At 40.4% G+C, this 11,255-nt stretch overlaps 1 protein-coding gene across 1 annotated transcript in view; it reads left to right on the top strand.

The window, feature by feature from the left end:
• Positions 1-11,255, top strand: part of Rsh (Rap GTPase activating protein radish) — a 179,189-nt gene that overhangs the window by 130,245 nt on the left and 37,689 nt on the right. The window contains exons 4-9 of the mRNA XM_076803554.1: positions 780-1,020; positions 1,604-2,018; positions 2,999-3,137; positions 3,363-3,510; positions 5,326-5,527; positions 5,980-6,091. Of these exons, the coding sequence (XP_076659669.1) occupies positions 780-1,020; positions 1,604-2,018; positions 2,999-3,137; positions 3,363-3,510; positions 5,326-5,527; positions 5,980-6,091 (1,257 nt within the window). The remainder of the gene's footprint in view (positions 1-779; positions 1,021-1,603; positions 2,019-2,998; positions 3,138-3,362; positions 3,511-5,325; positions 5,528-5,979; positions 6,092-11,255) is intronic.

Here is an 11,255-nt window from a genome sequence, read left to right as displayed (position 1 = left end):
GACAGTCCCTTATACGTTCCTTATTGAGCTGACATTTTATTCGCTGTTTCATCTATACATATTGGTGTGAGCAATTTTGTTTTACTCGTGATTTTATACCTCGAACGAATATATAAAAGTGTAACATAGTTAGAAAGACAGCACTTTGTTCGCAATATTTCGAAATAAAATGAATTTGTACCTGGTATGTGTACGAAGGGTAAGCAGTTTCTAGATTTTACACGATCGAAAAGCGGATATTGAGTAGAATTTTTTGCAAGAGAACTAGTATGGTTATTGAAATGAAACCTTTGGCATGATCATTGGTCACATGCACTGTGTATGCAATTTTATTTCAGTGGTAATACACAGTGTAGTTTCTGTATGACGTACACTTTTACCAACCCTTATACGATCACGGAGATTTCGTGAATTTTTTCAGTTTTAAAAGGATAGTCTGAAGCGAAAAAATTTATTGAATTTTGAAATTCCTTTCAGAGAAAAAACCTTAAGGAATTAGGAATTGTAAGTGAGAAAAGTGTAGACCACCAAAAATATCTGAATCCGAAATTTTTTAATAATATTAAAATTGAACCCATTGCTGAAAAAATTTATTCAGAAAATGAACAAAAAGTTAGGAGTACAGCTCAGAAGGGAGGAGCAAAATATAGATCTGTATAGCAATATTGCAAGCAGAATTGGGTCAGTAAGTAGAGCAAAATAAATGGCACGGAGACGAATAAAATGACTAAGATAAAAAAAGAAGGGAAAAATATGCAATAATTATGGGCTTGTTGCAGAGGCCTCGGAATGGAGAAATTCTCGACAGAGTTCAGGGGAGAGTTCAAGATCCAGGAGGGACTCCGTCGTCACCGGACAAGCCCCTAGTCCAGGTGAACGGAAGCATACCTGCCGGCACCATAGACGCAGACAATCACAGCAGTCAATAGAGGGCACCATCATCACGCCTTCAAAATATGACAGACTCGATCAAAGACCGAGTGCCTCTAGTACCGATAGCACTGGCAGCAATGCTATTAGGTACGTAATGATTGACTCACAATTCGCTGCACGCCTGTAATTTCACGTATAATTTGCATAATGGCCCGTCGTCGACTGAGACTCATTCCTGCAGGACATATTAACCCAATTGACGTCGATAAGCATCTCCTCTGTACTACGTAAGAACAGTCGTCTAACGGGTGACACCAAACTCTGTACCCATACTCGTTCGAGCTCGTGTAGTTTCAATTTTTATAAGCAATTTTAAGATAGTTATTTTAAGGTATGTTACAATTTTTTGAATCTGCTCAAACTCTCGGTTTTTATTATAGAGTGCTCAATACGTGACATATTTTAGGTTCTCTATAGACTAAGAATTTGTATTAAAAATAGTATACAAAATGACTCGTTTTTAATTTCGTATGAGTCTAAAGTAAATGTCCTGGATAACTAAATTGAACACCATTGAATGACATAATTCAGTGTGAAAGAGTTTTTAAAAATGAGTGGTACAGTACCATATCAATTTTCCCTATTCTTCATGTTCCTGCAATGAGCCGGTAAATCAAGGTTCGTTAAGTTTTTCATGGATCTTTAATTGCTCGAATTTTGTTCGCGACAGGGAACATCTGGAACACAGAAGCTCGCTCGACAAAGGCGACCGGTCGAGCAGCATCGAGAAGCCTCATCCGAGTATGATGATCGAAAGCAAAACGGTCACGCCGACGACCACGACCACTACGACAACGACGTCGATGATCGAGGGCAAGTCGTCCGTCACGAGGACCGTGGAAACAAAGATGATGACCACAACGTCCACGTCGACCACGTTGACTCACCTAAATCTGGACGCGTCGATCATTCCTCCGGCGATCGTGATGTCATCGGTGACGCCCCCGTCGATCTCACCGACAGTCGGCAGAAGCCTTCCGCTTCCGGGGACCTCGGCTTCCGGCGGATCTAGCCCCGTTGGATCTCCGAACGTCAACACGCCCACGCATCCCTTGATCAGCACGAGGAGAGACTCGACTACTCAGGTAGAGTATAGAAAAATGTTTAGCTCTCGAGGTAATTAAACTTGTATTTTCGAAATTTTGTATGATTCTTTTACGATCCAGGAAAATTTACGTTGCACGATTTATTGTGGTCAAAGTGCGGTAAACGTGTTGTCAATGTTCCGTCATGCTGACGGTTCTTTGTTAAAGTTCATCAGTAAAGTAAAATTTTGTACAGCTAAAATTCGTATTCGACTGAAAAGTTAAGTCACAATTTTCAAAATGTTGTAAAATTAGGGAGAATAAAATACTAACTTATGATAAACATCTTTTATCTGTTATGTTCTATTATGATTTTTTAATTTCACAACGAAAATGTGCTTAGAAAAATGTAGGAAGAAAATGACAGGGACGTGGAAGTAGTAGCAGCATATGTATGGTCAGACAACGATATAAAACTCTGTGTGCCAAGAGCATCAATAGCAACTTCTTTCCTCGTTGAAGGAAAAGAAGTATACAACTCAATTGTTTCACTGAAAAATGTTGCGTTTAGTCTGCTTTATATATTTCTATATACAGGGTGTTCAATAAGTACTCGAAGAAAAAGAAGAAAGCAAATAGAAGAAAGTAACGTCGAAAAGTATGAAATCTACGTTGAAAGAAATATATTAAGAATCATGTAGGTACTTGTCTAAAATTTAAAATTGAAGAGTACCTGCAATCTTGTCAAATCGAATAAAACATATCCGCTTTTATAGAGTATTTAAGAGTCGGAATGAAATAGAATAGAATAAAGGTTCTCAATTTAAAATCAACTTAAAAATAAAAATGCAATGCAATAAATTTTCAACTAGAGGTAATTGACTATTTAAAGTATATTTGATATAGTTGTGGAGGATTCATTGACTACATGTTGTGTTCGGCAGAGATGCACTAAATCGCAATCCAACGGTGGAACGTAGCTAGAAACAGCAGCAGCGTAGCTAAGACATTCCAATTACGGTAGATTGCTCCTGTTTCAGTGTTATTACAAGGGAAAGGAGGGCTACGCGAGCAAAACAGCAAGATTGATACGTCAGGCTGCGGCGATAGACGAATCGATGCCACCTGCAGGACGACGTGGGAGTCAGCCGACATTGTCGCCGGATCCCGACGAAGGAGGTACACCTATGCAATTCGAATTGCATATTACGATCGTCGGATATAAACGGGAGAGAAAAAAAAATAAAGAAACTACTCTGACACCTATATCTATGAAAATAAGATTCTTCACCCTACTAAGTCTGTCTCCACTTTCTTTCCTATTTTTCACTTGCATGCGATGTTTCGAGTATTTCGTTGAGAGCTAGAGGAGATTTAGAGAGCCTTTTTTTTTGTTCCTCGAAGGACGAAGGGCTCGAAGAGACTCCCTAAGCCCAGATTCCGCCTCTTATCCGAGGCGACGCGACTCCAAGAGCCATCTAAGCCCCGACAGGAACGTCGATAAAAGGGATCTCAGGAGGCAGTCGGCTTCGCTGGCCAGCCGGCCACCCAGGTACCTGTTTTTCATCGATTTTTCAACGGGCGGGCAAGATAGCGTTGCTCCACTGATAAAAATCTGCCCAAATCTAACTGTGGAACTGCACAGAATTTTGTAGTTGCCTGGCGAAAAAAATACTCGATTGGGACACGTACACACCCTGTCCATAAGGTACGCGAAGGATGAGTCAGAAATCACAGAAAAATTAGGTATTTTATTTATCACAATCCTTGCATTTTCTCTTTTCATTTACTGGGATCAATATTTGAACTAGAAAATTCAATCTGGTAAAATAAATTAAAAACTTTACTTCTTTCTAATAAAATAGATTGAAGGAAAGGCAAGGATGTATAAACAATCACTTTTGGAACTTACAAATCTTATATCGAGAATTTTATATCCTATTATAACTATTGGACTGAGTTTCATACAAACACATTAAATTTTTCTAATTTATACAAGGCGTCGAATGAAAAATTGTTATTCGTTTTTTCCGACTTATTTTTATATGCAGAATCATCCCCTGCCCGGTTGTACCACCCGCCCGACCACACCTGTATAAGCTCAGACCGATGAAAAATTTGTGCACTAAATTCGGAGCTCTATTAAGCTCGGAGTAAAGTAAAAAGCTCGTTAAAATTCGTCAACATTCTCCCTGTACTGAATATTAAAAAGTATTATAGGAGTATAAAATCCGATAATTATAAATAAAAGACGAAACTGATACAAAAGTGATCAAGGTAATGTAACTTATGGACAGTAGTGTACGTTCACGTTAAGTGGCTTGAAAAGAATTGGCGAAACAAATTAAATTAATCGATAAGGATAGAAAATTTGACATGCGATCCTTTTTGAGTCGTCTGTGTAAGAGACGAGCAGAATGTTTCACGGTATGAAACTAATGTGTTTCGTCCCAGGTCTGCTAGTAGGACTCGCCGGTAAGGCCCACTTAAAAGTTAACAGCTAAGGCTCGTTCGGATGTTGTTAACAAGCAATAATGCACGAGTTCCGTTCGCGAAAACACGACCAGTAGCACGAGTTTTCGATTCACATGAACCACCTCAATTTTCGACTAGATAGATAGATGTTTTATTTTATGATCCAGTAAACGAATGACTGAAATGTAATCAGTAGACAGTTGTCTGTTCCCTTCAGTGCTGCCAGAGACCGAAATTGTATACCTAGCGGGAAAATAGAATTGCACAACCCTAATAGAAAATTGTTCACAACTAGCCTACTGTCATATGTAACTTATAATTCTACCAGAAACAGAAATAGTTTAGAAAGAAGATTGAATTGCACATACCCAATAATTCATTAGTATAGTACAACTTACAGTTCTACCAAGAACGAATACAAAGTATATGCAAAGAAAGTAGAATTGCACACACCTAATAGAATTAGTCCCAAGTAAATCACTCGAAAAAAGTATGCATTTGTAGCTTTACGATTCTACCGAAAATAAAACGAAAAGGGTAGAATTGTACATCCCCGAAAAAGAATTCTAAAGACGAAAATAAAATACGTACAAAGAATATTTTTACTAGATTATTATTATTTATGTGAAAAAATATTTTGTTAAGTTGACGACCTAGAATTTATATTTTAAATTAACCTTTCGAAATTCCAGTCTTTGAATTGTTAGGTAGAAGTGTTCATCGTCCGCCTCGCAACGTTCACCGAATAGAGTCGATAGTTGGAGACAAGTAATTGCTGATTAGCTTCTGAGTGTCGTCACACTATCTGTTCTAAGTGTTTCGAGGTTCGCCTCGGGTCGGTGTCTCGCCGGAGTTCAATTGTTCGTGGCTGATCATCGATTTTTGATCTTAGATCTCCGGACGCGTCGTCCTGCTCCTCGAGAGAGCCGAGTCCTTGCGCTCGACAATCGAGCATCCAACAGGCTCCGATCGTGAGAAGACAGTCGGTGACGGACGAAATTATGATGGCCCGCGGGTTTAGGCGACAGAGCACCACCGAGGAGATGATCAGGTGTCGGAACTTCCGGAAACAAAGCTCGCAGAGCGACGAGGTGGTGAGTTTCCCACAATTTACACTGGACCTACCGAAATGATCTCTAGCGAAAACGGTTTATTGAAAATTCTTTACTTTATAAAAATGAAATAGCAAGAAAACAGTTAATCTTGTCCTTGGTGTCAAATTAAACTCGTAAATTTTTGCTCCGAGAATGAAAAACTGTGGGAGGATTAAAATAACATTATACGCATCGTTTATAAATAATAAGTCGACGTGCAGATAAAATTTTCACCACATACAACACTTTTTGATTAAGGGTCTGTCTGCAAAGGGTTGACACGTGGAACGAGTCAAGATTAAATAAAAAATAAATAAAGGATTTAATAATTCTTGTAGAAAATTATGAACGTGTCGCTTTATGTTCTGTCCGGTAGCGTTCTACGTTAATTAGGATAACAAGTAGAAGCTACAGTAAAGTTTAAATATTTTTTTCGTTATTTCTGCGATCAGGTGCAGCGATTTAGAGGCCGGAGAGACAGCTCGGCGCAAATTACAGATGGCACGTTCGCGTCGATGACAGTGGAGACATCGAGCACCGTTTTCGACAGTAGTACGCAAACTGGTGAGTGCGACATGCGGCGTATTCGTAAGAAGTTTCATGTGTGAAAAGGAATCATTTTGATTTTGGTCGAATGAGATTCGAATTTCGCGCCGACGCGAGAACGTGTGACTTCTCTTTGAATTTCGCGCCGTACGTGTCCGTAATTTACCGACGGTCGGTAAGGAAGTTGTAGATGACATTAAACTTTTCTTATTTGTGGATGATGGTAATTGAATCGTACGATATTTCCCTATATACTTTGTTAGGAATTTATTAGTAGATTATATACTAATGAGATTGTAATTTTATTTTTATTTTCCTTTTATTTTATATTTCTGCGGAGAAATTGTGTTGCATTAAACATTCGCGATACCAAAGTTCCATCAAACTTTGTACAGACTCACGTTCCATCAAAGTTTCCTTTTTAGAGTAAATATTTTCAAAATTGTAGTGATTAAATTACCGTATTGTGCATTACCTTGTTTCCTTAACGATTCGGCTTGTTCAATAAAACGTGGTTCGATCTCACTAGAAATTACAAAATATAAAACATCAGTGAAACGATCAAGCTTCACTCTATAACATGACAAAAAGTAAAAAATTCCGAGCTGAGCCTCTTTCACGAAAACCTGAAAGTTAGTTAAAACTTTCTCACACGAAAGTAATATCCTGAACTTTACCATCTTCATCAAGAACTACACTCAAAGGATTTTCTTCATCACACAAATTGCAGCAAACGTAATCATTATTTCAAAAAACACAGCTAATTAACATCACAGACTTCCGAGCTACCTAGCATCGACTAAAATCACACCTTCTCAAGAGTTCTTCGTATCAAAAATAAAAGTAACCATAAAAACCCCCCTCCCCCCCCCCCATGACTCTCAAAATGCAAGAACATTCCCCCCCAAACATTAAACACTTCAAACAACCAGAACCACCCTTTTTTAATAATCCTCCCGAACCACTATAATCAAAATGCAAAGGTCACAAAAACCCCTTCTCCACGACATTCGAAGCACATGAACAGTGAATTCTCGATATATGTCAACAACACGGGTCTTGTCAGCGTCTTGTATCGTCCAGAAGACGTACCCGAGCCGTGTTATGTTTGCACTCCTCGGGTATAACCCGTAGCAGTGGGGATAATTCCGCGACGTTTATCATCCAGGCCTTGGCGACAAATATAGAGAAATCACTGTACCTAGCTCTTCACATACCCCCTCCCCCTTAACAGTCCTTCTGCTCCTCTACACCAAAAATAAAAACCATCATAAGAATCTTACCTCGACAAGTCGAAAGTTCAATGAAAACACAACAGTCCTTCTGAAACAGTAGTCCTTCCTCTGTGATCCTCAAAGGGCAGTAGTCTTTCCTGTATGACCCTCAAAATACAGCAATCCTTCGCTGCGACGACATAGCTGACAATCCAGCAGCCTAGATCGACCATTCCCAAAAATCTCCCCTCCACTGCTCCGACAAAAAAAAAATCCCAAGGTTGGACAGTAGAAATAAGCCAAAAGTCCAATCAAAACACAATAATCCTTCTAAAACAGTAGTCCGTCTTCTGTGACCTTGAAAGGAAAGTGGTCCTTCCTCGATGATCCTCAAAATACAACAACCCTTCGTTGCGATGACATAGCTGACAATCCAGCAACCAAGATCGACCATTCTCAAAAATCTCCCCTCCACTGCTCCGACAAAAAAAATCCCAATGTTGGACAGTAGAAATAAGCCAAAAGTCCAATCAAAACACAACAATCCTTCTAAAACAGTAGTCCTTCTTCTGTGACCCTGAAAGGAAAGTGGTCCTTCCTCGATGACCCTCAAAATACAACAACCCTTCGTTGCGATGACATAGCTGACAATCCAGCAACCAAGATCGACCTTTCCCAAAAATTCCCCCTCTTCCCTGGTCTAGCAAGAAGAAATCCCAAAGTTCGTACGTTGTAAACAAGTCAAAAGTGGCGGCGTCCCCGCTCGTGGTGTCGTTGGAGCGGAGCGTGGCGACCTGCGCCTTGGCGACCCCGTGGTCAGCCGGCGCGGCGCGTCGCGGCGCGGCGTCCCGACACCATTCAGCGTTTCCTCAGACGCAGGCGTGGTGCCAGTGGTTGTAGTTCCGACGGAGCGACGCTGGGTGCATGACAGTCAATAGCCTGTGAAATAGAGTGCCAGCCCGAGTAGCTGCCTGGCGAGCGTGTCCTTCTCGTGTGACACCGTCGTCATCAGGATCGTCCAACCAGCAAGACCACAACCCCCGAAAACAAGAACCCCGTCCGAACCGTTGAAAGCGGTTCGAAAAGTGTCCTCGAAGTGTCCAGGATGGGTCGGTGATCGAGGAATCGCTGCGGTGTCCTGATCGACGATCGAACAACCAGTGTATATCATAGTCCTGTGGCGGCGAGCGAAGGAATCGTGTTGGAGGGTCTTCGAGGCTCCCAGAGTCCTCGGGATCGAGGCCAGTGGTGATTCACGGGGTGACCGCGTGTTGACAGTCTTGGTTGAGGATCACCTGTTCCGAACCACCACGGTCTGTTTACCTCCGAGGGATCGATCCCGCGACAGGACACCACCGTAAGGACCTGGTCCTGTGGATCGAGGGTCCAGCTGGCCTAGACAGCGACCAGGCCGCTTCGATTTCCAGTTGGCAGGATGGGTGGTGTTCTTCGAGTTTTCAGATTGAAGCAGGTGGGATAATTTCTTCGGGGTCTGCAGAGTCTCCTGCGGGACATGTTTACCTGGCGGTCTCGTGTCTTTCGCGAGACAACGCAGCGGTGTCAGCGCTGACAGGACGCAACCACTTGTGGCGGTGACCGTGTGCAAAACAATTCGACGGCAGTCGGCGAATATTTGGAAGCCGGCCAAGGCCTCGTGTGGTGAACCGTGGTTCATCTCTCTCTCTCTCTCTCGCGCGCTCTCTCTTCCTCCATTTCTCTTTCTCTCTCGGGGTGTCCTCGTGACCGCGAAAGATCTTCGATGCGATCCTCGCGATCATTGCGCTCGCGGATGATCGGTGGTGCGCGTGTGAACATTGTGCTCGCCGCGTACACGGTGATCACCTGTGACATGTGATACCAGGTGCACGAGAGTGATGGGAAAAAGGACTCGCGAGCACCCATAAGGGAGTCCCTTCTGTCCACTGCGACGGGATGAGGTTGCTACACGTCGATCCGCGATGTCACAGGTAGGAGGGTTCTTGTTTGGGGATTTCGTGCTGGTTAATTTAATCAATTTGTTGCTATCTCGTACCTTCAATGATTTTGATTTTGATCTGTTAAAGGGTGGAACAAAATTGGGTGTTCAGTTGGTAGGAAGGTGACATTTGTTTTTGACAGCACTGAGAAAAGATCAAATCTTTTGGTATCTTACACGTTCAATGATTTTGATTTTTGTGGATTAACAAACGATGGAACTAAAAATATATATTGGGTTGGTAGGAAGGTAATTTTTGTTTTTAACAGCAGTAATAAAGATAAATTTTTTTGGTATTTTACGCCTTCAATTATTTTAATTTTTGGGTACAAAAACGATGGAACTATAAAAATATATATTGGATTGGTAGGAAGGTAATTTTTGTTTCTAACAATAGTGACAAAAGATCAATTCCTTTGGTATCTTACACGTTTAATTATTTTGATTTTTGTGTACCAACAAACGTTGAAACTAAAAAAAAAATTGGGTTCATAAGACGCGTAAGAGAAGTAATGTTGATTTTTAACAGTGCAGGAATAATATGATTTTTTTTATATTTTGTACGTTGATTTTGATTTGCTAACAAACAATGCAAAAATAATTGTATCTCAGTACTATTAAAAACCAACATTACATTATACTCAAGTTCCATTGTTTGTTAGCGTTGCTCTTTATCAAAGAGCTTTCGAACAATAAAATAAGTTAGAAAATAAGTGACATTATACAATTGTTTAAATCAAATAGTAACTTTGGAATACTTCCCCAGGAACGTACTTTCCGGTCAACCTAATAATTTTATTTATAATAAAACTGAATCGTCGTGTCCTTTAAGACGATGTTACGAAAGGTCATGTTTAACAAAAAGTTCGTGTCACTTCACTTTTGTATAAACTTTTTCGTGCGACAAAAATGATAAACTATGATTTTGATATACAACATTTTTTAATTGAATATACTAGAATATGTATACGCTAAAAACGGCTGACGCATCGTTTAAATTGATAATACGAAAATATTCATCTCGATAACTCATTTTGATCATACTTTGGATAGTTCAGGAGATCATAGCCTATATTCACACTTTCGTGCAGATATACCGCACACTTAGGGGATGTTTTGTGAGGTATATTTAAATATTTATCGCTCCTACAATGATAAACAGAATGGGGAAAATGTTGAGAGTATAGAGCATTTTACTAGCATGCATTATACCTACCATAAAATGTAAATAACGTTTTTAAAGTACTTCTAACACTACATATACCTTTCTCAAAAAGAATTTAGTGTTTCCAAATTACTTTTACTAGGTCCTACAAATCGAACAATGTGTAAATCAATTATTCTGATTATATTTAATAAATTTATTTTTAAAACGTATGATTCGAATTATTTAAGTCCAATGAAAAGAAGATAATTTATTTGTGTATTGAAGATGCGTACCGTGATAGAGACAAATATTTCCATTAATATTTTACTCGATTATCTAACGCAGCACGGTTTGACAAATTGGTACTTCAGCGCCACGTGCGATTTTCGCTCCTATTTAACTCGGCGTTGCTCGCACGAAGCGCAGTACGGCCAAGCAGATTTAATTGAAGTAAATTTATTCAGATTCGCTGATTAAAATTCAACGAAATTTAATCTCCTGTAAACGACTGTGATAAACCGTCGAGAATATCCTATGGAAATGTTAAGAATTTTAAGGGCGAGGGTTGTGGAACTCCTTCTCCGCCGAGTAATAACGCGAATATTCTTGACCCGAGTTACGCACGGTTCAAACACGATTACAGCGGAAGTTCGAACTCCCGAAGCTCCATTCTGTTTTCGCATAACACTAGTTAGTATTTCCGATATGGCGGCGACTATCGGCGGTCTTAGTCGACGGTCACGATCGCGCGAGCCGCGCGTATCGTTCGCGAGAAATGTTCATCGCGCGTTTTACGAGCGCTATGATTAGCGGACCGTAGAAACGCGCCACGTTAGAATGCTTTTA

Source organism: Halictus rubicundus, chromosome 2 (genome assembly GCF_050948215.1).
Source record: "Halictus rubicundus isolate RS-2024b chromosome 2, iyHalRubi1_principal, whole genome shotgun sequence".
Lineage (NCBI taxonomy): Eukaryota > Metazoa > Arthropoda > Insecta > Hymenoptera > Halictidae > Halictus > Halictus rubicundus.
This window is presented reverse-complemented; position numbering and strand designations above follow the sequence as displayed.